Genomic DNA, 26472 nt, shown 5'->3' on the forward strand with positions numbered 1-26472 from the left:
TGGGGAGGAGGGTATCCTGTGTCCCATTACATTGTTGGAGAAACCAAGGGAAGTTTGCACAACTTGTGCATGTTTATACAACAGGTCAGTGACAGAGCATCCTTTACTTTGGTCTCTTTACCAATGGTGACAAGGAAAGATTCATCATTTGAATGAGCATAGTGATTTCAAGGATATGTTTTAGTGTGTGTGTCTGTATGAACAGATAATTTAGCTGATATTTCAATAATAAAGCAAACAGTAGGGAACAGTCTGTTCCTTGCCATGACTTTTGAGGTCTGTTTAATGCTGAGAAGTATGTCCCGCGTGCTTAAACAACAGTGTCAGAGGGTGATTTCCTGATGGGAGAGAGAGCGAAATTACAAAGAGCAGCGGAAGAGAGGTACTCCAGCTCTGGAGACAGCAAAGACATGAACCGCTTTTAGAATCACAACAGAAAAACGGTTTCCTGTTCCACTGTTACCATGAAGTCACACATTACCAGAGTCTGAAGAATTAACAGAGTGAGGTTCCTCTCTCTGCTCATTCTCTTTCCCCCACACTTTTCCTAAGCATCCACCATTGGTCACTAGTGGTGGCTGGATACAAACTCAGACTTACCTCACCTAGCTCTTCATACAGCTCCAGGGAAGGAAACAAGAGGCATCTTCTTTCAGTTGTCTTCTCCCTCACTCCAGGACCCCACTCCAGCCACCCATATTGTACACACGAACTGCACCGACTGTGTGAAGTTCAGAGTGTAAAATAATGATAGTAAAGACTGGTTTTAATGTAGCAAACATTTCTAGCATGCATAATCATCACTACACTTCTGCTCCAAAATTTTTACTTCCAAATGCCTGAAAATATTTCCTGTGTTCCTTATTTTTGCCTTTTGTAGGTGCCCTAAAAGAGGCATCATTTTGATCACTTTATGGAAAAAGTTAATTAAGGAAGTCATTCCAGATCAAAAACACAGGGAAGGGATTTTCCCACTACGTAATACTAAGCTCACAAAAGTTAAGCTCCCTTCTCTTGTACAGCTCTTCTGGGAGTCTGCTTGGTTGTGTTAGAAATAGGTGGTATAATCTGGTTTGGTCATGGTTTTGCTCTGTGCACATTGGAGGCCTCATAGCATCATAAGAGCAATTATTTTTGTCACTGAAAGACAAAAAGAAATCAGGTTATCCCCAGAGAACTGGCTAAGCTTGCTGCTCTAGAGAAAGGATTCCCTCTTCCCACCATGCCACATATACTGTTCTCCATCAGCAGCCACCGGTGATTTCCCAGAGCTTCGATACAAGCAATGTAGGCCATGAAACCTCTCTGCTCAGGATCACATAAAGACTTTTCTCTGCCGTTCTCATCAGGGAAGTACCAGGGACTCAGGGCGTTGAGCTGAACTCATGCTAGACCACCACACAAGGGAACACGTCATGGGGGTGAGGACCATAAAGACCCCAAGATGCAAAGATGCACTTTGTCTTCAGCCCCTAGAGTAAGAAGGAAGGCCAAGGCTGGGGAGTACCACAGACTTGATGAGCTGACATCTCAAAACAGAGGGATGCCTCACACCCTCACCAGGTCTCCATCCTGGTGATGGTGCCACAGGCTACCCTGCCAGTGACCGCGTGATATTTTTTCCCTGCTCTCTTTGTTCCAGCTGATGCAGCAGCAAGCCGCAATCATGGCGTCGGTGGCGCAGGGTGGTTACCTGAACCCCATGGCAGCCTTTGCCGCAGCCCAGATGCAGCAGATGGCGGCTCTGAACATGAACGGCCTGGCGGCCGCCCCCATGACTCCAACCTCAGGTAAGGGGCTAGAGATGGGCACGGAGAAGACAAAGGGAAAGAAAATCTAGCCACATCCCAGAGAAGACCTGGCAGGACATGTTAGCTGACAGGTTCTTTCCCACTGGGTGTTTATTGAAATGTTTGTCATTGTTGGTGAAGGCCATCAGAAGGGAGGAGTGGAGCCAGCCAGTTCCTTTTGTGGTCTGGAAGAAAGGGGGCAAAGGAAAGGCGATTGTCACCTCTTCCAGGGCTGGGGCCAGCTGTAAGTCAACTTCTGTATCATGAAATATTTGTAGGAGCAAAGTGAAAGGGGTCACCAGCAGTGGGATGTTGGGCTAGCTGTGCCCTGTGCCAAGTGGTACTCACTGGTGGGTGAGGAAAGCAAGAGGGTTGAGACGCATCAGAGCCAAGATGCAAGGGTTTGCTGGTGAGGAGGAAGGGTGCTGGCAGGGAAAGCACCGGACAAGGCTCCTCTCAGCCTTGGCCCTTCGGTCTCAGCCTTACACAACTTTCCCTTCTCTCTGAATATCCTCCAAACGGTACAATATACCACCCAGTGACCTACACTGTTTTACTGGTGGTGCATGTAGAGGTCTGAGGGGTCAGTGCTGGTGCTATTGCCAGGCCAGTCTGATCCAAAGACGAACTAAGGTTTGTAGTGAGGTGCAATAGCATTAACAAGATGAGCTATGACTTTGGGATGCATAAGCATTTCCCCTACTGTGAAAAAGGACAGGAGGTACTCGGGGATGACCTCTGGTGCTACCTGGGATGCAAGTGTTTGGTGAGAGGGTTTCTGGCTGCTGGAGCAGTCAGGTAGTCAGTGAAGGACTGCCAGGATCTGCCTAGGCTGTGAGATGTCACAAAAAAGCCTGTGGTAGTTGCTGCAACTTATGATTCAGTGGGCAGAGAATTAAATTGAGATGGAAACAGAACTGGGTTTTCTGGGGCCTGAAGGACAATAATTTGGGTGGGAACAGGTCAAGGAATCAGCAGGGCTAGTAGTCACAGAGTGGCACATGGCCTAAAGGTGTGGAATTAGGGTGGCAGGGAATGTGGGGCCAAACAGTGAGAGAAAAGATTTGAGGATTTGGAGACTTACCTACTAAGTCTGGTAGGAGATCAGAGAACTAAGGTACATCTTCAGAGGGCCATTTCTAAGGGACAGGTTGAAATAAAAGGGTCCCTGAGGTGATGCAGATTGTTCCTATAAAAGGCACTGGGGATGGAACTGTGTTCAGAAAGACCTGGCATACCAATGCCCTTGTGTGAACCTTGAAGCGTCCAGCAGGCCTGGAGGGGACCAGCTTAGCAAAGGTTAGGGGTGAGACACTGGACGACTGATCTATGCCTGAGCCTTCTGTGGTGCAGGCAGCGGTAGGCAGAGCAGGAACTGGGACTCCAGAGCAGAGAATTAAGAGAGGGAAAGGGCAGTTTCGTTGCTGAATGTGAAGATCTCTGCATAAGCCTTGGAGGAGTAAAGGGCTGTCTGACAAAGCAGCAGGGACAGATGCCTCATGGATGAGAAACACTGGGTGGCAGCGAAATAAGGCACCACAGCAGTGTGGGTTTGGGGTCCGTTACTAATGAACTGAGTTCTGCTTACCTGCCTGCCAAAGAAAACCTTCCATTCACACACAGTTTAGCATCTCTTCGCAATCTACAGCTGGGAACAATGTCTGCAGCTACTGGATCAGATACTTATCTTTTTCTTTGCTTGTATCACAATATTAGGGGGCAAAAAAGGAGAGAAAGAAAAGCAGATCTCATTCCCTGTGAACTTACCCAAGGAAATGCGCTCAACTCAAAAATCTTATACCACACGTTTTAAAATACATGTTTACACAACGATAAATGTATAAACAACAAGTGGATGGAGCTACTGCAAATCCAAATAAAAAAGTGGCTTAATTATATGTGCACCCTTTAAACCCACTGCTGGAAGATTATCATATTTGCATTAGCTAGATTTGTTTTGTGTTGGTGTGAGCAGAGAGAACGTCAAACAAAGACTGCATGGAATTCAAATGCTCTCAGGGCTTGGAATGCTGAATCCAGGTGGTGGTTTGTGATGGTCTCACTGCAAAAGAATGCAAGCTCTTCTTTTGCATGTAAATTACTCTTGAGAATGAGCGAGTTTTATGACATGGATGTGTAAATACCAGTACAAGAGTGAAATTCTGTGCCTACCATAACATACAGCACAAGAAAAATATCCCAGACCTTCTTCAATGTAAGCTCTGATCCTCTCATCCTGGCGTGCCTAGTGCCTCTTGGGAACTGTTAAACTCTTATGTCAGAATGCAGGACAGGAAAGCTCATGTTTTTTACATGCTTTCCGGAACACCCGTGACTAGTTATTATTGAAAATAACATGCTGGTTTAGATGATCCCCTGATCCCTTTCACGGTGGCAGATTTTGCACTGTCCTTATGACATATTTTTCAATCATGGAGTCTATGCACTTTAGCATTATTGCAGATTTACCTTGAATGGGTAGCTTCCTTCAGAAAAACCTCTGTAATGGGTTGTGGAAATGTCCATTGACAATTATTCCTTGGGTGAAATGTTTAGACTTTGAAATTATTCCTGTATTACTACAACACTCACAAAGCTTGTGATAAGATGCATAGAAAATGTTTCACATAATGTCTGAGCAAGCAAGCCTACAACACTTAGCAGCGATTTCTGAGTAGCCAGGAGATATCTGAAGCCTAGCATGAATTCTCCTGCTGGCTTTTGTTAGCATTCAGAAAGCCAAATGGAAAATGATCATTCTGCTTCATAGCAGGATTTCCAGTCATTGAAGTATATCTTTGTTCTGACTTGGAATGGAAATGAAACATTTCAAAGTTCTCTGAAAAACAGGCATTATAAAACATGTTTGGAACATTGAAAAAAAGAAAAAAAAGAAGTGGTTTGATCTTTCTTAAGCAAAAAAAAATCGTGCTAGAGAAAGGACACTGGTAACCCAGAAGTCCTAGAGGCTTTGGAGGTATTTGCTGAGCACAGTGCCTCTGTGCTGGTATCTTCAGGCCTCCTAATCCAGCTGGTTTTCCATGCATCCTGCTTCTAGAGGAATGGGTTTCTTGGGATGTGGCCATGAATCCATTCAGGCCCACAAGTTCCCATGGGACCTAGTAACTTAAAGAGTTCTGGATCCGAGCAAATCTAACAGACTAGAGGCAGGATCCATCTCACCTGGCTTTAACAATACAAAAATTTGACAACTAGTTTAAACTGGCTTGCCTGCAGTCAACGGAGCGCAGTAGGCAGTCTCAGTTGGTACTTCAGACCATAAAAATGTTATGCTCCTTGCTGGCATTTTGACAGTTCTCCATCAACAGCCCATAATTGTGAGGCAATTGAACTGACATCTCTGAAAGTTTGGTTCAAGTTTTGCATTTCTCTCATCAATGGTATGAAAAGCGGGTCTGCAGTGCGTCTACTACTCTGCGGATTAACCACATAGAGGGACTGGAAATGAAATTTAATTTCATCTTCCTTCCTTCTTTCCTTCTCTCTTCCCTCCCTCCTTCCATGTTGTAAATCTGCACCTGGTGCAGCTGCAGCAAGAGATCTCAAACCAGAGATGAAATCCACAACTGGCATGCACCACCACCGTCATTTGTTCTCTGCGGTGGCATTGTGCCAGTTTTACTCCAGCTACGGATCTGACCTCTCCAGGGGGGATCTTTATTAGAAGAAGATTAAAGAATTGCAATGAATATGCCTAAACTTCGTTAGGCATGCACAAAATAGCAAGCACAAATCCCTTGCTGCAGTTTTAGAAAAAATTACTTACATTGTCTATGCAAATAAAGGAGAGATCCAGAAAAGCAACTGAAATTTTAACTAGCCTTTGTGATTTGCAAGCTGATGGCATATGCTAAGAGCATTGCCTTTGGACTTCAGTTGCCACTGCTGGCTCCCTGTACCTCCACAGAGGGCATTTTAAAGGCCAACACCATTTAAATAAGCAAAGGGGAAACAGCAGTTTGTCTGCTCAGGGTATAAGAAAAGAGCTTAAATATTTCCTGCTTTTTGGGCTACACAAATCAGAACATATTAAAATCACTCATGTATCTGTATTGGCTTTCTTAAAGCACCAGCACAGATTTAAGTAGTTGTTAAAGTGCGTTATTGGACTAACCCATCACGGAATGCAGCTATAGTGAAGAAAATTTCTGCAGTTGTTTTAAAAAAGAGGTTCCTGCAAGAATGGTGCTTTCAGTCAGTAGCGTACCCTGACACAGAAAGGTATTGTTGAATATAGTTCAACTTCCCACTCACAGCTATCAAGAGAAAAATATAATTATATACTCATTGAAAACTCATTTTTGATCCACAAAAAAACCTGCTGAATATGTTGCAAGAAGCACAAACTGCCCAGACATTTTGAACATATATAAGAGCAAACAATGAGGTAGCAGAGGGATTTAATTCTCCCCACAGAAATTAAAGAATTCTCTACCAGTGGGTGATAGGATCCCACCCAAAATGTAAAGAATAAATTGTTCTTCTGAAATAGGAACTTCACAGTCTCCCATAGGATACATCTGGGAAGAAGAGGAATATGATTCTGTGAAAGAAACAAATCCAGCCCAAATTTTGCTCATTGAATGGGAGATCTCTGCTGAAGTCAAGTTTGGGCCAAACAGTACACTAAAAAAAAACCAAAACCAAAAAACAAAACCAAACTCAAAAAGCATCACTGGCTACCTTTAGGCTATGAATCAATTTGCCAAACCTTTTAAGGATCCCTGGAGCTGAGAAAGTTCAGAATGAACTTGTATATGAAATGTGTATTCATGAGAGAGTAAGACTGTGTAGTCCTGGAGATAAGTACACCCACAAAGGTGACATCTCCTAAAAGAAACTGAGAAGAACTGCTGTAGAAAGGGGACACAGCGAATTTACTTCTGGTGCTAAATGATATCTAGGAAAGAAATGTCTGCTTATTTAGCAATTTAACCAAGTAATACTCCAGAGAGGAATATGCAGAGGAAGGGTGATATTTCTATAGTTTTCTATTGCTTGATGTTACCTTGGATCCAGTCTAGAGACCACAATCAGCAAGCAAAAGCTTCATTCTCTTGAAGAAAGTTTTGCAAGTCTTTCTTAAGTGCTTTCCAGAGGAGCAATGGCAAGCAAAGAATCTTTGTTCTTTGCACAAGGTCTTGGGAGATTCTTTAGTTCTTGGATTATCAGAAGGTTTCTGTGTGGTGGTCACAGCTGTTGTGTCAGCGGTTTTCTCTGTGTGGTTATCACTTCCAGTACTCATCAGCTCTGACTTTGTGTCCTCCCCACTTGCAGGTGGAAGCACGCCTCCTGGCATAACTGCACCAGCTGTGCCTAGCATCCCATCTCCAATTGGGGTGAATGGTTTCACTGGCCTCCCGCCGCAGGCTAATGGGCAGCCCGCCGCAGAAGCCGTGTTTGCTAATGGCATCCACCCTTATCCAGGTAAGTCAGACCAGTGCTGTGTCCACAACCTGCTCCTTCAGTCTTAGGGAGATTGTCCACATCCACAAGCTTTGTCTAGCATAAGCCACCTCGGAAGGATTACACCTCACACCACCAGGGTTCGGTCTAGCATTGGTGTAGTTAGGTCTTATCTGGCCACAGTTGCTTTACACTGAAATCTGAATGATAGATATCAAGGGCATGTTTGGAGGCGGGAAACTTTCCTTCACCAAAGAATTGAGTGCTCATATGCTGAATGACTTGTCTGGTGAATACAGTCAGGACACGCAGCATGTTTTGCTTTAGCTAAAATCTCATCTGAGGCCTGACTAGTTCATGCTGTTGGATCTCATCATAGTACTTCCATGGGTCTTGCTCCTGGCTAGCCTGGAGAGAACTGTGTTTCATATCCTAACACCCACCAGTGGTAACTCTTGCTGGGATTCCTTTTTGGCTGGATGTCTCTTGAAGGATGAGTCTAGCGTGTTGACATGCCTCCTGACCCAAACTACTCTATGCCTCAGACCTTGTGTGCAGGCAGCAGGTGTTGGTCTCCAAAATACTCACTGCATCTAAATCCTGTTACCTTACCAGGACTGGAGTCTGAAGCCCTTTAATCCACAGAATGGGCTCAGCTTCACCCTTTTGTGTCACCCCACCAGGGGATTGCTTCTGGGATTCAGTTATGTGCTACTGTGATTAGCTCAAAAGATTCCAGCACTGAAGGAGTGATTTTGCAAGCCCTGGCAGTCAGGGATGAATTAGGGAGGTTAAAGGATACATACCTGCCTCTATGCCTATACCTTACAAATATATAGTCACTCTCAGGCTGTAATCATCAAGAACTCTGGAGTTTACAAGTCCTTAATTGCACCTACATTTTTTCAGTATTCCCTCTCCTTCAAGATGTACTTCTGCTAGGAAGACATTCCTTACAATTGCTGTACACACACTAATAATAACAATGATAATAATAACAATTTAAGTCCGTGTTACTAATTGATCCTAGCCACCAGCTGGCAAAGGAGTATTTTACCCTGGGGCACTCATAGATTGATCTAGTCTGTTAGGAAATCAAACACCAAGTCATATGCTACAGCCAAAAAGACCAAAGAACATATAAGAAAAAAAAATTCTTTCAATCTCAGCCAGCCGTGAAAACTCGGAAGATTCAACATCACGGGGGACTTTACGAGCTATGAGGAAAAATATTACACAACATAGAAATTCAAAACTCTTACCTAGTTACAGTTCAGACAATGTCACTGAAAAAAGACCCTCCGAATGCAGCAAAGGAAAGCTCAGAAATACCAGGAGTATTGAAAAATGATTATCATCCTCTCCATACACACATACACTTTGTAAACATTTAGCCACGAGTTCAACTTTAAGCAGGATTGAAATCAAGGGGATTACTGAGCTAAAATTTAGGCATGTATATACATGCTTGTAGCAGCTGAGAGGTATGGGGAGCTCTTGGAGGCTTAATGGAGATATCAGAAGATTGCAGGGAGGCCTTAGTATGCTCAACAACAGCACTAAGAAAGCACACTGTCTTTAAGGTTATGTAAATACAGCCATCTGTTAAACTATCCATCGATCTAAATGTCTACCTGTTTGCTAGTCTATCTTCCCTTTGTTTCTTCACCCTTTTCTATGACTATCTTTTTTTCTGGATCATCTAGCTCCTTTTAGCTAGTATTTCATGATCTATTACTGCAGATACCAGAGAAAAGATGATCGTTCGAGATGAATCTTACATGATTTGTGGTTTTGTTACTACCTCCAACTACCCTCATAATTAAAGAAAATTTTCAGTTAGGTATTTCATCCATGATTTTATAAAAGTCAATGAACTTAATTCAATTCTCCCTGAGTTTTGGAGTGACTTGCTCAGCCAGCAATTCACAGTTAAGTCCCTGCACAAACACCAACAGCCTAACACACCGAAAGGTGACAGTCATCCTCCAGAGAGGCTCCTTTTCTGCTGGTAAATCTCACATCCAAGTAGTCTGTTTTGTGCCAAGTTTGGGTTTATCTCAGGGTGTCCTCAGCAATATGTTGGTTTTTCTCAGTACTCAGCTTCCCCATAACTTAGTGACACCTTCAGTTATAGCAGGGGTGTAAGGGAACAGTGGAAGGCCAAACCCTGGCCTCTCATTTCACTTCTGCCTGTCTCCGCTAACAGCAAAAGCCTGAAAGCAAGGCACTTCATAGCAGTTCCTGTGTAGGACACATCGTGTGTTTGCTCCGTCTTTTTCTCTTCCTTCTCCTGAACATGTATACATTCTTCAAAATTTTACTCCTTGCCAGAGGCTTCGTTGAGACCTAGAGCTTAACAATGTGGAAAAGAAATACGAAAAGGATTAGACACTTATATGGGTAATGAGAACATCCACAGCTGTATTTGACTGGCTAGAAATGTCAAAAGGACACAAACCTTCACACTTTACCATATATGCCAGCTGCTAAGTGCTTGGGGTTAGAAAGAAATTTTCATTACTAGGCAGCTTATTCCATCACTGTCCATTACGGGATTTTTTGCGCTTTCCACGGTAGCATTTGTTTCTGGCACGGTCCTGTGTTTATGCATGTCTGTGTTTCTAAATGCAAGAGTAGAAGCTAAATACTAAAGCTGAGTATGCAATTGCATTAACATTACAGGAGAAGAAAAGAGCGTGCCGGTTCCCATCCAAAGTCAGCATCTTCCAAACAACTTTCTTTTATGGTATATCTCTCGTTCTGAAAGTGGTTAAGAGTGATGCAGTATCATGGACATAACCACAGTCTTGCTCTGATTATGACCTGCCATGTATTGTTTAAAGCCTGAATTTTGCTCTCAGATATCCTTTCATACTCCACAAACAACTCAAATGTAGGTTCACATCATTACATCCTGTAGCAGAATGTACTTTGTTGCCTGAAAATAGCAAAACAGGACAATAAAAATCTGCAGAAGCATGACATCCACATCATTCAGGCCCCAATAAATGCCATTAATTGTGCAGTTTGTCTACATGTCCACCTTCGTGTCTAGCCATAATATTTTTGACGCTGCATCTAAAGGTCTCCAGAACTCTACAGTCTTTGTGCTATAGAGACAGGACCATATAAAGTAATTGTATTTACTCTGTAGTTTCACTCTTCTTCTTTTTCTTTTTCCTCCTGTCTTTCCCTGTACTCTTTTTTAAAGATTCCCTTTGTTTGGCACAGCGACACACACTGTATCATTTGAGTCAGATGACTGAACCACCCATGGTTTTGGGGCAAAGGCAAGAGTATGTTGAACATCCCTACTCACAATGTCTCTGATTACAGCCCCAGCCCCTGCAAGAATTAGTTTTTTCTGTGGCTCTGCCCATGCAATGGATCCACACAGTAGCACTAGAAAACCATTCCTTGCAGGCATACTCTTTGCAAGCCACAGCATCACCTTCTCCAAGCTCAGCCGGTATATAATGCCTCATAGTGCACTTTTTGGCATGGGCAGAATAACATGGGAGTTAATATTTCCCCTTCTACTAGTCTGAGCCCCTTTGGAGAACTGACCTTTTTCTGCATTAATGCCTGCCCTTTAGTCTTTCAGCCTTCAGATCTATTGAACATAGCAATGTGTCACAACATATAGTGGGGATGAAGATCGTTATCTGTTGTGCCATGATCTTGTGAGTCACTCTGCAGCAGTGTAGGAGCGTTTGTCACTTCCACATTAGCCATAGTAATAGGGATTGCCCTCTTCTGCCAAAGCTTCTTAGCCCCACAGAGCCCACGTGTCTCTCTCGTGATCTACAATAACAGTGGAGACCATCTGCACTGGTTTCTGCTCTGTCTCACACCGTCAGTGCTCTGCTCTCCAGTAACAGGTCCTGCCCTACTGGATTGCAATGTGAGGGACTGAACAAAATGCTCAAACCAAAAATTAAGCCTGCTTGGAAAAAAAGGGAGGGAGAGATGAGAAAATGGGGAGAAAAAAGAGCAGCAAACAAGAGAGGGAAGGGATTGACTGTCAAAGCATCAGTGAAATGATGGAACTGGAAGCTGCCATGGAGCAGGTCCTGCAGAAAAGTGAGGACTGCTCTACGACCTTCTACCCAGGAAGAAGTGGAAGTACACCCCACAGCATCCAACGGCTCCCAAACAAACTTATCCTTCCAGAGCCAGGGAATTCATCCAGTGGTATGGCAGTTTTGTGGAGTCTCAGATGGGGAAATGTTTTCCAGGATGCTGAGGCCTTTGGTGCATTTGTTCTGGACTTAAATTGCTGAGGAAAACAAAAGCAAAATTCTCTCAGTTTCACATAGTACATTGAAAATGTGTTGTCTCATTTACTGTTCTTAGGCATACACTGGTTCTGTTTCTGACTGCCCACACTGCCAAGACTGCCAAGCTCCATCTCTCGCTTACACAACAGAGGTCACCCCACTCCCCTTTGGTTACACTGTGGGTATGTCTGGGCTAGCAAGACAGCAAGCTCACGTCATAGCTTATTTGGGGTACAGCCCTCTCCAGTAAGGACAGGCTGCAGTACAAATGGGCAGCCAAGCCTTTATGCCCACCTATTTCCAAGCCACCACTGAGACTAGCATTAGAGGTGTCCCGTACAGGTGAATTCCTCTGCTGTGGAAACTCATGCCTTAAGAACTAAACTGAGACCATCGATTCATTGTCCTTGGCTCAACAAAGAGCTATCAGGCAATAACTAATTCTACCCACTGCCAGCAGAGACAGGACTCAAACTCCATCTGTAATTATTATCATTACCCAAGCTGCTTTTGTATGGGAGGAGTTGCCGGCATGCTAATATGACAGCCTTTTCTATTAGCTTGTCAATTAGCTAGCAGCGCTGCTGATGGGTGGGCTGCTGCTCCAGACCCATCAGTCCAGGATCAGGCCTGATCACAACAGATACCATCCAGTGGCACTGGGCAAGATCAGGGCTTCACTTGTGCAAGCAGGGAAAGGGACTGACTTCATCCACCCCAGTGCCCTCCCTGACATTTCAGTCCTGAAAGATGGTAGACACAAAGAGTTTAGAGAGAAGGTGAGTCAGGAGAACTGAAAAAGAGTGACTTGCCTGCACCTGAGGAAGGTCCAGGATCAAAACTAAGCCCCACATCATTCAGTCCAGACATACACCATGCCCTAGATATGTACCTGGCTCAGTGGCTAAGTTACTTACGATGAGAAATCTTTGGCTGTGTTGTATTGCCAACCCAGGTGAAAGCTTGCCCATTCATATTTTGCATAAGCAGTTGCAAAACTGCAACAGTGAGCACCTGAAGCATAATTATGACTAGGAAGCATTTATTTGACCCATTTGTAACAATCTGCCACGTGCCATAAACCACACTTTACTGGTAAAATAAATAAGTGAAGGAATGCACTCATTAAAAATATAATAACGAGTTGCCATCTTCAATTGTAGTCTAAGCTACTTTAATGATGCCATGTACTTCCAATGATCCTGATGCAGCCGTAATGAATGAGGTTGTTTAAGGCAGTTGTGGGAGCCTTTCCAGAGCCAAAGTGATCTGGAAGAAGGTGTAAATACAGATCAGGCTCTGTGATGAGGTTTTCAGAGAAAGCTAAGTGAGTTAAGACCTTGAGCTTTATTTTTAAAGGTGTCTTAAACTAAGCTCCCTCAAAATATGGAGTTAGAACACCTTAATAGCTTTTAAAATTAGTTAACGTGTTTATGGCCTTAGGCAAAGGCGGGGAATTCTGGTCCCAAATCTGATGTTGAATTTGTTTGTCAGCTTGGCCAGTCATTTCCACCTCTCTGTGTTTCTGAGTCTTCTGTGTTTTTCTTGCTTTGTCCACTGGAAGCTTTGCATTGCCAGACCTTAGTCCTATCATGTTTTTGTACAATACGCATCTCAGCAGAGCCCTGATTAAGGGTGGAGCTTGGAGATTGTTCTATTAAGAAAATAATAAAGATAATACTGGTTTCCAGGGATGAACTACAGAAGCTTTATAGCAGGGATGAACTACACAAACTTTATAGCAGGTCCATATATTATGCCAAACAAGCATCTACAATACCTGGGGATGCTATCAAAAGAGCTTTTCTGGCTGAAGGATAGAGCAGAAGGCACAAATGCCCTGGATTCCTTGGCTTCTTTAGCATGTAGGGGAAGAGACAGTGGGACAAGTCTTCACCTGAGTGGGGTCTAGCCCCTAAATGGCAAAATGAGACTATAAAACACAAGATCAGTCTCTGTTTTCTGCCGGATCAGCACATTCTTTCTGTTATTGCAGTTATTGTTGTGTCTGAATACCTAATTAATTACAACAGTAAATGCTGGCTTCTTTAATCACAGCATCAGCTGTCCTAATCAATCTTAATAATATGGAATCTGTACTATGGCACCCATGAATTTTAATCTACATAAATTTCTTAAGACCTCTCACAAGCTTGTTGTACGAAATGATATAATTATGGATATAGATTAGGGCTGTAGAGAGTGATTTAAATTGGATTTAAGGAGAAGGTGAATAGAGCCCTCCCACTCAGTTATTTATTTATTTATTTTAATCCTGGCCTTCACACAGACTTTTTTTTTTTTTTTGCTATCATCATTTTATTTCCCCCCCACACACAAGTTCACTGAACAGCGCTCTCTCTCTTTGATCTCCCCTCTCCACCCACTCTCCCACAGATGATCGTGGCCAAGCTGCAGCTCCTGGGAGAGATGTAAAATACCTTTGGGACACTGAGAGGAATTCATAGATGGGGCAGAGGACAAAGCTGTGGATCTGAGTGGTAACACATTTTTGTAGACCCATGCAGGGGGCAATGCTGCAAGACAGATTAATATGATGAAATAGATGGAATAAGGCATGTCTGTCAGGAAATGCACAGGCAATCAGAAGCAGAGCGTGAAGAAGATACCATATAAGTGTAAGGTTACTGACTTCTTCCACCAAAGTGAAATCACGGGGTTTCTTAGGGGCCCAAAATGTTCCAGCCCCCCCCCATCCCACCCCACCTTTTGCCCCTCAGAAGCACTGGGCCCCTCCCATTTCAGAAAGCAAATTTTCTTGGGTTTCTACTCCTAGCTGAGACAGGGACAGCGTTCCATACCTTACTGAGCAGGGTGGAGGGCCCTCTTTTGATGGCTCAGGCAGTAACCATCCTCCTTTTTCCTCACCACCCCCACTGGCTTCATGTAGCTCCTCCTGATTTACATCCCTGACCATCACAGCCAATTCCAGCCTTTTGTCCCCTACAGCCATTTTCACCTGGGTCACCCTTGTGACAGCTCATCTTGGCCAGACACTGCAGCTGAGTTACTGGCATCTCAAGAGGGATTCTTTATGGAACACCACTTAAACTGATTTTTTATTATTATTTTTAACAACGTGTTTCATTTTGCCACCTCCATCCTTCCATTCTCTGACAAAAGCTAAATGTCAGGCCTAACACTAGATGAATGCCCCTTTAAAAAGTGGGATTTCAATCTAGAGATACATCAGTACTGAGAAAGCTTCCTGGTGTTAATTTTAAAGCACTGGTATTTCATGCTGACTTGGAGAATCTTCCTTAGTTTTTGGCATCAGGCAGAGGATTTGGAAAGTGACATTAACGGATCTACTTTCTTTGAAGGACTTGGGAGTCATTTCTTGACTTCTGCCTAATGAATAAGTGCTGCCTTCGTTAAATTTATATTTATGGCCATATAGTAGGTCATTGGCTTGTTTTATGTCTCCAGGTTTATGGACGGTTATCTGCCATAGTCACCTTGTGGCATCTTGGCCAGGATTGTCTTGCAAAGAGACAATTGTACCTGAGCAGGATTTTTTCCCATGGAGATATGGAAATGATCAAATTAATATAATAGAGGATTTCCGGGGATAAGGCTCTTGCCCTGAGCTGCCAAATGAAGTTACTATTAGCATTTGTTTTCACAGTACACCTTTCATTTGGCCCGGCAGGGCCAGACCCTTAGCTTCTTCCAAGCAGCAAAGCTATGTGGACTTCAGTGTGTTTTACATGATTGATAGCTGTCCTCTGGTTTGTCAGGAGCCTCTCTGCTTCTTTCACTTCACCACCTGATCCTCACTGTGTATATTACATCACATCACATCACATTTCATCTCCTAAATGTCTGTATGCTGGACGTAGGGTCTTCATGAGCCTGACTATAAGGAAAACTGTTTCAAATGTTACCTATGGGCACAATTGCACAGGTTGTCACCAGCACATACAGAATTTTACAACTTAGAGACATGCTAGTTCTGGTCCAAAAGCCCCTTTATGATATACATGTCCCTCATTTAGTGTTTCCCATATCCCTACAGCTTTTACTAGCCCTCACTCAGTTATTTACTGTCTGGACCACAGTGAGCTTACATCCTGGCACAGACAGCATGCAGAGGAGCTGATGTCTGTTCCCAGCTCCACATGCCTCTGTTCAATTCAAATTTGTTGTAGCAGAAGACTGGCCATCTGGGTGGCGAGAAAGAGTGGCTGAGACAGGATAACTCTCCCACCTTAGCAGAGCAGGATCTATGTGAACAGGGCTGCACTTCCTGCTATGTGCCTTATGAAGGAATAAAGCCATCTTTCCTCATGGTCTTATGCTGAGACACAGAAACGATAAATGTCTCCTCATCACTTTGAATTTTAGTACACAGTGTGCTCTGGCCTACGGACATCCTGGGCAGGTTGGCTCTGGATCATGAGCCCCTTGTATATGTGAGTCCTTGCTGAATTTCTCATTGGTCATTAGTACCTAGGAGGGCTGTCATTTTCCTAAACACAGCATGGCCACAACTTCCTCAAATGTCTAATCTGTGTCTTAAGATTCCAGCCGTTGGCTTCATCCACACTGCAGCTGTGAGCGTATGCGGTCATGCCCTAGGTTTGATTCATCTGGCAGAGTGAGCGGCAGAGTGAAGATACGCTCATTGCTGCCCAAGCTACCTTGGCTTCGTGCCAGGGTATCCAGCTGGCCTTGGAGTCTGTGTCCCTGCATCTTCATAGGCCATGTTGGCCAGCATGGACATATCCATTGTACTGAAGTCACAGCTTCGTTTGCTGAGTAAACATACTCTTTGAGCTAAGAAGGACAAGCGAGCAAAGGTCATCACTTTTGCTTCTAAGAGCTGCCAAGTTAAATGCTTGCAGGTGGTGACTCACCACAACTGCTTTTTCCAAACAGCCAAGGCAGGGTATGAGGCTACAAGTAAAACCCAGAGTCCTAAGCCAGGGGTTGCTGCCTCCAAGTACTATCTAGTCCCATAGACCACACATGCTTTTGACTCACTCCTTTTCAAGAACATCCAGGAACAGCTGGGTCTGTATTATGGACCTCTGTGTTAGACCAGCCACCATGAACCTTCTTAACCTATGAGTAAGTGATTCTCAGCTTGGAGGAAAGCTGACTGAAACCATGGGGAAAGTCTTCCCACTGGCTTGCATGTGCTGTGAGGCAGGAGCAAATTCTCTGTGTGATCTGGGGCACAAGGCAAGCTCCTAAGAAAGAAACACTGAGTTAGGTACTACTCTTGCTGACAAGTCATTAAGACTCAGGAAAACAATGAATTCTAAACGCTTTCTGTGGGGTGGCAAAAGGCTGCATTAGAGGTATGTTGTCCCAAACCCTTTAAAAAGAGCATTTATTCAGTTTTAATATTCAATGTTAAAGGTGAACCATGATTTTCAGTGTATATTTCCTGAGTAGAATGGCTTAGTTATGATAGACAGAGTATGGTTCCAAAGGCAGGCAAGATATCTAGGGATGGGGTAAGGAGAGTATCTCTGCAGTGAGCCAGGCTCTCCTGTTCAGGGCATAGACTCAGCTACAGCTGGGAGAGAGGAGTGGCCAGCTAAAGCAAGGAATGAAGGAAGGGACCACAGTCAGACAGATTCTGCTCAGTGACGTCTCCTGTGTCAATGAAAAGGCAGTTATTGCTAATTGTCATCATGTCAGAGAGAGAACAAGTATGCCTGAGTCCAGCCTGGAATGTCCCTCTTGAGCAGTGGAGACAATTCCATCTTCTAGCTCTATAAACAGGTTAGTGCAACCAAGGAAGGGCAGTTTCCTTTTGCGCAGACAAGGCAGATCATCTCCTTTACTGCAGACTGCAAAACTGTGGCTGTCTTAGAAAGATTTACTCCCTTTACCACATGACTCCATACCTTCCTCAAGAGCCATCTTCTACCTGACAGGACTTGGTCATTTTGAGGGGTCCAAGTTGTTATGATCCATTCTCCCAAAGAGGTGTGGGAACTGGTGTATCAGTCAACCTTTCATATCCATCCAGTTTTCTCCTGGAGCAGTATGCTCAAGATTCTTTTTTTGGAGGAAAACCTTTTTGAGCAGAGATTACGAAGAACAAGCTTTAGCTGCTTCCTTCTTCAAGAAGGCAGGAGTAAGTGGAAAGAGTTTTTGCATTTTCCAAGCATTTCCTTCAGTTTCCCAGAGCATCTACTCTTTAAAAATATAGTTTTGCTTCTCTATTATGCTTTCTGCTGATCTCCCACACATTTTAATGTATTCTCCTCACACCCCTTTTCAAGGTGTGAAAACTCTTACAGTAGTTCAGTGTTTTCCCATTTCACATACACACATATTGAGGGGCCTGCCAAAAGTCAAATAGGAATCAACCAAAAAAATTCCAACCTAAGACTGTAATCTCACTTATTTCTTCATGTGACTACCCCATCCTAAGTGTTCTTATGATCCAGTAATGCCCATAATGAACAGGAGCCTCCAAACATTAACCAGCTCACTGGGTTTGTCCCCTCAAATTTTGATCTTCTCATCATGCCTCCTTGTATTTTAGGAGACTAGTGCAAGACCTTGCAAGCTTCCATCATGATCAATTGTGGTCTTCGAAGTTAAGGTTAAAGCTGCTAACTGTACCTATGAGAAAACACTTTGCCCATGTTCTCTGGGTCCCTAATCCTCACATTTGCCAATCTCACCCACACTTTGGTACACAGTCAGTGTTTCTCCTTGAATGGATCAATAGCACCAGATTTTCTTCCAAGAGGCTCACACTTTTGCATCCTTCAAGCTCTTGCCTCCAGCTACACCTCAGTGTTTGCAGGAAGACAGAAAGCGGGATGGAAGGGGGAAAGTGGCAGCTCCCTAAGGGATCATCCCACAAGTAAGAAGATGGAGGGAGTGTGTAAATGTAGAACTGTGCAGCACCAATAAATACAAATAAAACTCATAACAAGAAGTGAAATATTAGGGCCAAGGTGACATTTGGACTGGAGGTTCAGCCAAGCTTTGCTTTAAATATTTTATTGTTGCAGATAAAAAAAAAAAAAAGCAAGCTTATCCAACATGTTTCTCTCTCTCTCTTTCTCTCCCTATCAACCAAAGAGGAAAATAATAATAATAAAAAATCTTAACCAGCTTTGGTTACATTTAAGCTAGACTTCAAAGATTCACAAAAATAAACAGTTTTAGAGAGAAGGAATGCACACTTGTAAAGAAAGAAAATGCACTTTGAAGCCAGCAAGGGACTGCACGCCTTACACAGAGATTCTCAGCATCCTCCCTGGAGCAGACAAGTGGTGTCCCCCTCCACTCCAAGCAGCATCTCCTCTCTCACAGGAGCCTGCCTGGCAGCAACACAGTCCTACGAAGGGATGGCAGGATGGTAGGAGCCACTGCTTTGTTCTCTTCTCCTTCCTCCTGCTATGCTCCTGTTGTTTTCTGCTCTGATTGCAAGTTTCATGTGACTGTAGCTGTCACTGAGATCTGAGTTTGCACAGCACCTAGCACAGCGTCAGTCCTGACTTAAGATGAGAGCTCTTCAGGGCTAATTACTGCAATGCCAAAAATCCTCATGATCAGAGGTGGGCTCCATAATTTAAGCTTGGAAAAAGAGGGGAGAGACTTGTTTGCTTTCTGCTCCAAAGTCTCACAGGGAGATAGCTGGGGCACAGAGCCCTCCTGGCATCATGGGGGGCTCTGTGCTGTCCTGTCTGTAAGGTGAGCACCCTGCTCCTTTTCTGGGACCTTCAGCCCAGGAGTCTGTCTGTCTCGCCCCACGCATTGATGAAGGAAGCAAAAAGGAGAGTGCCTGTCATCTTCTAACCCCTTAATTCCTTCTCTCTCTTGTGTCTCCACAGCACAGAGCCCCACTGCAGCAGACCCCTTGCAGCAGGCCTACGCTGGAGTGCAGCAGTACGCAGGTCGTTAGTATTAACACTTTCTCCCAATAAACCTTTCTCTTCTCTAAAGTCTCTGAACACACCTGAGGGAACTGGGGGAAGGGAAGAATTTGCTGATACAGGGGCAAGCTGGGGACAACAGATTCTCAGATTAAATTTGCATTTCTCGTGAAAATAAACATAAAGCCCAGGGTCTTCTCTCCCTAAGGAGGCAACCTCCTCCCTTTCCCCAGGAAAAGGTTCCCACTGATCTGTAACTCATTGCAGCTTCATTGGCAGCACCAGGTTTGGTCTTCTTAGCACAGTGCACAAGAGCAAACTCCGGCCACTGATTTGGAGGCTACTTTCTTTAACACAGCTTCTGAGTGCTGCAGTGAGGAGATGGGCAACCAGACCCTGCAGAGCCACTGCTGCTGTGCCTGACAGAGTATGGTATGTCTACACATACCCGTATTTGAGGTGTGTCTATGCTGGCCATACCCCACCTAGTTTGAGGCTTGCTTAGGAGCTACACAGCCATACTCCCAGATTCTCAGTAGCTTTCTCCACAGCTCCCAGTGGGTCAGCTTCCACTCGCATCACCCTGTACGCTGAGTAGCTCCTTTGCAATTGATGGACTGACACCAGCTAAAGTGACCTGGTGCAGACCACGACCCTACCGTGTTCAGCCTCCCCTCGCAAGGTGTCCATGGCCAATGTTGCGAGGAAGCTGCCACCCCAAAGTCATTATTTCCTGTGGTAACTGGAGCAATCATGGGCCCCCACTGAGGAATGGCTATTATCTCACGTCAGCACTGTATCTGGAAACTTAATTTAATTCTCCATGTAGAGCTTCATTTGCCGGTGTTTTAGTTGTTGTCATTTATTGCTTGTGAGGTTTGATAGATGGGAAGTAGCTCAACCCTTTGAGCTGTTAATTAACCCCTCTGCACACACATGGCCCCTATCCCCCTCTCTCTGGGCTCACAGGCGACCTATACTCTGTATTTTTAGCAGCAAGGCACATCATCTACCATCTGTAGTACTGAATGGCTCCCCTTGTCTGCTTGGTAGGGGAGCTGAGGTGGGGAAAATTGTTTAATTGCTGCACACTGTGTCTACTCTGTTTGTGTGTGAGACAGGAAGTCTCTATGGATATAAAAGAAAATGTATATCCAAGAGTATATGTGCAACTGTGCCTGCACAGTGAGTGAGTGTACGAAGATTAGAGTAAGGGAGAGAACACGCATGTGAACTGTTTTTACGAACATGTGAATTAATTAGGGCGAGAGAGAGATGACACAGAGAAATATGTGTATGTGCTCTGCGCGTGGCTGCCAGCACGGTTCTCAATGTGCTGAGCTCATGCACAAACGTATTTGTGGTACCATCTGGGATGGCTATGCATCTCTGCTGGGAGAGATCTCAGCAGACACCCCCACTCCCATTTACACTGTGTGGCTGGCCCCAGTGTTACTGGTAATGAAGCTGAAGGGGAAGTGGGTGCTCAGGGCCATGTGGCACCTCCTGGATCATGACTGTGATGCTTTTGTCACTTCTCAGGTTGCTCGAGATGGCTCTTCACAGAGCCAAAATGCAGGGGTAAATCCCACCTCTAGTTTGGTATGGTGTTTTGGAGTCAAAACCCCTTGCTTCCCAGCACTGAAATCTGTTCTTCTTTCTTCTCTCCCTTTCTCTCCCCTATAGCTGCTTATCCTGCTGCTTATGGCCAGATTAGCCAAGCGTTCCCACAGCCACCTCCCATGATCCCACAGCAACAGAGAGAAGGTGAGTAAATGGCATATCCTCCTTTCTGGCTCCAGCACACCAACCCCACCCCAATGGTTCCCCTCCTCATACACCTCAAGAGTATCCATAAACTCCCTGTCGCTTTGAGCCTTTTCTCCATTTCCATACACAGCACGGCACCATTGCCACAATAGAATTCAGGAACATCCTCACAGGGAATCGCTGCTGAGATCCCCTCAGTCTCCAGAGATGGGAGCATGCTGGTGTGCATGTGCCATGGAAAGACCTCTTAGCAACATGAGGAATAATGTCCAAGACAAGCAACAGGAATGTAGAGAAATATTCAATTGGATTGGAATAAATAATTTAATAGGAAACAACACACTGGTGGCCCTTCATTAGAATCCAGTAACAGGTTTTCAGACACCTGCTATTTACAGAGCAAAGACCTGCTTTTTAGAGGAGCTGATCTAGTCCCTTCAGCCTCCTCTGATAATTTGGAAACAGGAATCAGGCCATTTGGAGCACAGTATCTATACCAGGATGAGTTGAATTACGTAGTAAAAGTACCTATATCTTTCCACCGACTTTGAAGGAGCCTGGGTTATCTAGTGCGCTGGACAGGATGGCTTCACTGGAGACATGAAAAGCAGGGAGAGGTAAATCTCCCACTGTTGCCTGTAAATGTTTTGGGAGGCAACCATACCATGTAATAGTCCCTTTACAGTCAGTGGGGAGCAGTGGGATCCCCAGAGGCAACCCTCTCAGATAATTTCATTGTCCTCCACGGCTCCCTTTTGATGAGAGGAGCGGACTGCTTGCCTAAGTGAAGAATGTAAGACAGGTGCCTCAGCACAGTGTAGAGACCCTCATTTTAAATAATTACTTTCCAACTTTTATCCTCTGTTAGGTCACTAATTCAGATATATTCTATGTTATACGTGTTATTATATATACATAATGACATTTAATATTTTAATGTAGTGTAACAGTCCGAACTAAATAAAGATTATACTATCAGGTTAAAACATTCTGATGGCCTAGAACTACTTTGGGGGAGAAATCTCATTTTGTAAGAAAATTAGAAATGTTGGCATTTCGATCTAATTTGGAATTAATTTTTTCCTATGTCAGAATTTCCTGGGGAACACAACTTCCAACTCCTGATTAGCTCTAGTACATGTCCCTGCTGTGAGAACAGATGCACAGACCTAACGTATCATTACAGAGATGTTTCCCCCATGCTGAAGGACTTTGCTTTTTATTACTTACTGGGGCTAGATTAAGCACAGGACAAAATGGCGAGCAGATCATTGCTCAGCATAGCATTGTGCCAGGGGCCATCAGAAGCAAGGTATAGCTGTTGTGCACGCTTTGAAGACGCGCTGCCCAATGACCCCTGTATTTGCAAGGCATGGTGTGTCACTGTGTCTTGAGGGTGAGTGTCACCCACTGGACGAGTTAACTCGGAACTCCTCGCCTCTTCCTGTAAGCTGCTGATATTCAGGATGGTTGGGGCCACATATGTGAGATGAACCACCAGTCCATTGCAGGCTGCTGTTCCCATGGTCCTCCGTTTTCCCACAGCGTTATCTGCTGCTTGCAAGAGGGATCTTGAATCTCTAAGAATTAGAATCAAGAATTAGAATCAAGATTAGAATCTCTAAGGCAAGACAATCCCTTTTAGCAGACGGTCAAGATGTTTAAGTATTTCTAGCCTTTAACTGGAAAACACAGCAAGAGAGAATTCTAATAATAATAATGCTCAGTGCTGAGAAGAGTACTTTATGTTTGCAAAGATGTGCACAAACATTGACTCGTTAATGACCCACCTACCACAACAATAACATTGATGATCACATTGTTAATATCAATGCTAACTCTCTGCTCCTGGATCCCAGTTGGATAACAAGCCCAGAGCTGCTTGGCTGCTGCAACGTTGCTGTAGAGATTAGTCATTACTTCCGCATGAGCACTGAGGCTGCCAGCAGCTGATGGGGTCTATAGGGTGGAACAGATCCAAAACGATCAAAGCGAGAGATATAATCTTGATTCAGGCCATGTCAGTCAGGGAAAACTTGGGGGTAATTTTAAATGTCCATGGTATTACTCATCTTGACATAGTTTCTGAAATTCAGAAGTACACTTGGATATTAAAATAAAGTAGTGCAAGCTCGTGACTCTCACCAGTCCTGCACTCAAACAAGCTGGCAACTGAATAGCAAGCAGATGCGGAAGAGGCAATGGAATTCCAGCCTCTGAGTATTTGCAGTAGAGGTGAGGTGTGTAGGTGACCGAAGGACTGCAGGGTAACTTTGTACAGCATTATGGGACAGCCCATTTTTAATTGCTGTTGGAAGACTATTCTAGTCATAGCCTTTCCTTATGATACGGACTCCCAGCGTTGGGGATGCAGTAATAGATAGCTGATGTCAGCACAGGTATATATAGATTACTTATGTTGACACTCAGGGATAGGTTGGGTCTGCAGCTGTCCCCACGCCAAAAAATACCCCAAGGAACTGGAGGGTGAGGAACGTGGGTAGAGCAATGGCTTAACAGCTCAGGTCCAACCAAGATAAATCAACATGGACCCAGCACAGGGTTCTCTACTCTGTACTCCTGTGCAATCAGTCACAGGTTTTTCCAATATCAAGCATTGTTTCCCTGTAATTTACAGACCATTCATAAACTGTGAGTTCCTTAAAACTCTTCCTTCTTTTTTGTCCAAATCAACACTATCTGTGATTCTTGGTATCAGTGAAAAGAAATATCTAAAACCCAAAGTCATAAAACCAAGAGCTGCAGTAGATATCAGGGTAGAAATGAACTTTGATTCTATTTTCATAATGTGTCATGAGGGTTAGATTTTGAGCTGAATCACAGTCCCTTTGAAAACTGAAGTAAGTGTGTGGTAAATAATTTTAGTATTGTATTCAGCCCTGAACCATCAAGTATACTGGTCTCTGATAATCCATTCACTCCATCCAAAATAAGACCTTCGTCTCCACAAAATATTTGGAGTCTTCGCTAAGGTTTTGCCACACAATCTGTGCTCTTCCTCTTGCTCCAGTGATGCTGACTGAGTCCTTTAAAACACATTGCCTGTGTGCACTGAGAACTAACAGCTCTTCATAGCATTCTGAGCTAACAACTCACGCCTTTGGTTTCTTAAAAGTATACATGTGCATACAAAGAGGTGGCCATACAGTTAAACACATAGTCTTCCATGGAGTGCCCAGATTTACTTGACTGAGGAAAAAAAAACCAACAAGGTAGAAGAGCTGAGGAAGACAGATCTTGTTTTGTGAATTCTCCACCGAGGAGTCTAACTAGGGTAGGTAACTTACAGAGGGATGGATTTAATGAGAAATGGCTTGTTAAATTATAATGGCAGAATTTTCGTATGTGAGGATGGTAAAACACATCGAATGACCACGGGTTGTTTCGCAGTAGCGGATGGAGTAGCGTTGGAAATTAGCAAAAAGCCCTCTGTGGTTGGGAACAGAGTGTGTGTGGCCTGGAGTGCCTGAGCTGGTATGGGAAACCGCAGCATAGGTTTCTCAGCCACATTGCAGAGCTGAAATGGGCTTTGAGGAGAGTCTTTGCTTTTTTTACATTCTCCCTGGTCTCCTCCTCTTGCACTGTCAGGCAAAGCCAGTTTCAAGGAGAACTAAGGGTTGTTTGTACCCTCCTTGAGCCCAACCTCTGAACCTGGTGTTTATGAAGTTCTGTGCCTCCTGGTCTGCCTTGTGCCTTAGTAGGTGTTTCTCAGCACTCACAAGCAGAATCCCTGCTCATGTACAACACATCCAAGACCTCAGGAAATGCAGCTGGTATTTTTGAAAGTATTTGCCAGTTTTACAGAGCAAACTGCTGGCTCTGGTGATGTCGGTGGGAATTTTGCCACTAATTGCAGCAAAGCCAAGATTTTAACCATTCTATTATAATGTGGATCTCAAATCCCACAGAAGAAATGCTCTGGGGCACATTCAGATGAAGGAATGAATTTTTCCCTGTTATTCTGGACCATGGTCTTCTCCTGGGCAGAATTTTCTCAATTCTAGCAGACACCTAAGGGGGTCAGTGTTTGTTTAACGCTTTCAGACTGTTTCATGTCTAGTTTATCGTGCCAATAAATCCACATTGTGTGAAAACGAACTGCAGCAAGAACTGGAAAAGTGATAGTTGCTCAGTGAGGAGACTAAGGAAGAGGCAGACGGGAGGTGGGGAAAAGATGGAAAAGCTTGGCATGAAATAGTGGAGCCTGATTGTGGGCCACTGAGGTTTAAAAGTAATTTAGCTAAGCAGATGACTGGGTGCCTAATTAGTTAATTATCCCACCGTACCACTATCCTCCTCATTTGGAAGAAACCCTGATACCATCCTCATGACCTCTAGGAAATGCACAAGATGCAAAGGATCAGCTGTTCCTTCATGACAGTCCTTTTAGCAAATTAGTGGGGAAAATTGTGCTTAGCAAATATTCATTAGGGCTTCATTTTCCATTAATCCAAAAGGAAGTGTGGAGAGCCTGTGACTTCAGTCACGCTGAGGCCCAGGAATTTTAATGAGCTTTAAATGGGCATCTGTCAGAATCCTGACTTCTCCGTACTTTTCCTGCCAGCCAGGGGGATGAGTAATGGCTAATAAAGGGTGGGAACATCTAGGCGAACTCCTCTCTCTAACAGGAAAGACAAAGTTGTAATTTGCTGTGTTATGACACCATAATTATGCCCTGATGAAGAAAACAAAAGTATTTTAAAAACCTGCTCTGGACATAAATGGGGTAAAGTTGGCTGCGTCAGGTCACAGGGTTGTAGGCACAGAGCTGGGTGGACGGAGGAAACTGTCCTTCCCTCTGCTCTCTTATCTTTGTGGTAAGGACCACACACCACGTCCTGTTCATCTCGATCCCCCTGAGCAAAGCAGAGTTGGAGTTATCTGTTGAGGTCAGCACAGAGCTGGGCAGCAGCTGGAAGTACTTTTGGAAAAAGGACCATGAGAAAAATAATCCCTGCCTCCTCAGACTGTACTGCTAATGAACACCACAAGGGGTTTAAATATGGGGGTTTTTTTCCTCAAAACCACTTGGATATGCCTGTTGCCTTTCAAAGTTTGTTCGAGTATGGCATGCTTAAAAATAAAGGTCACATGGAAAAGTTTCATTCTAGGCTATTTGACCAGAGGCAGATTCTCCCTCTTCTGCCCCAGCATACAGTTTCAACAGAACATTTTCTGAGGGTCTCTATTTCAACAAAACTGCCAACTAAAGATTCCTCTTTGGATATTTTTGCAATTACCCTCTAAAGTTTCTAAGAATACATGTTACAGCACTGAGGGGAAAAAAAAAAAATATATATATATATA

The 26472-nt window shown here is 44.1% G+C and overlaps 1 protein-coding gene across 1 annotated transcript in view; it reads left to right on the plus strand.

Moving 5' to 3' along the window:
* The window catches only part of CELF4 (CUGBP, Elav-like family member 4), a gene marked incomplete at its 5' end in the record, with an annotated part of 58756 nt that overhangs the window by 9726 nt on the left and 22558 nt on the right, over positions 1 to 26472 (plus strand). Inside the window, 4 exons of the mRNA XM_010136742.1 lie at positions 1643 to 1790; positions 7089 to 7238; positions 19333 to 19398; positions 21061 to 21141. Of these exons, the coding sequence (XP_010135044.1) occupies positions 1643 to 1790; positions 7089 to 7238; positions 19333 to 19398; positions 21061 to 21141 (445 nt within the window). The remainder of the gene's footprint in view (positions 1 to 1642; positions 1791 to 7088; positions 7239 to 19332; positions 19399 to 21060; positions 21142 to 26472) is intronic.

The sequence above is a fragment of the Buceros rhinoceros genome, unplaced genomic scaffold (genome assembly GCF_000710305.1).
Source record: "Buceros rhinoceros silvestris isolate BGI_N320 unplaced genomic scaffold, ASM71030v1 scaffold6130, whole genome shotgun sequence".
In the NCBI taxonomy this organism is placed as follows: Eukaryota; Metazoa; Chordata; class Aves; order Bucerotiformes; family Bucerotidae; genus Buceros; species Buceros rhinoceros.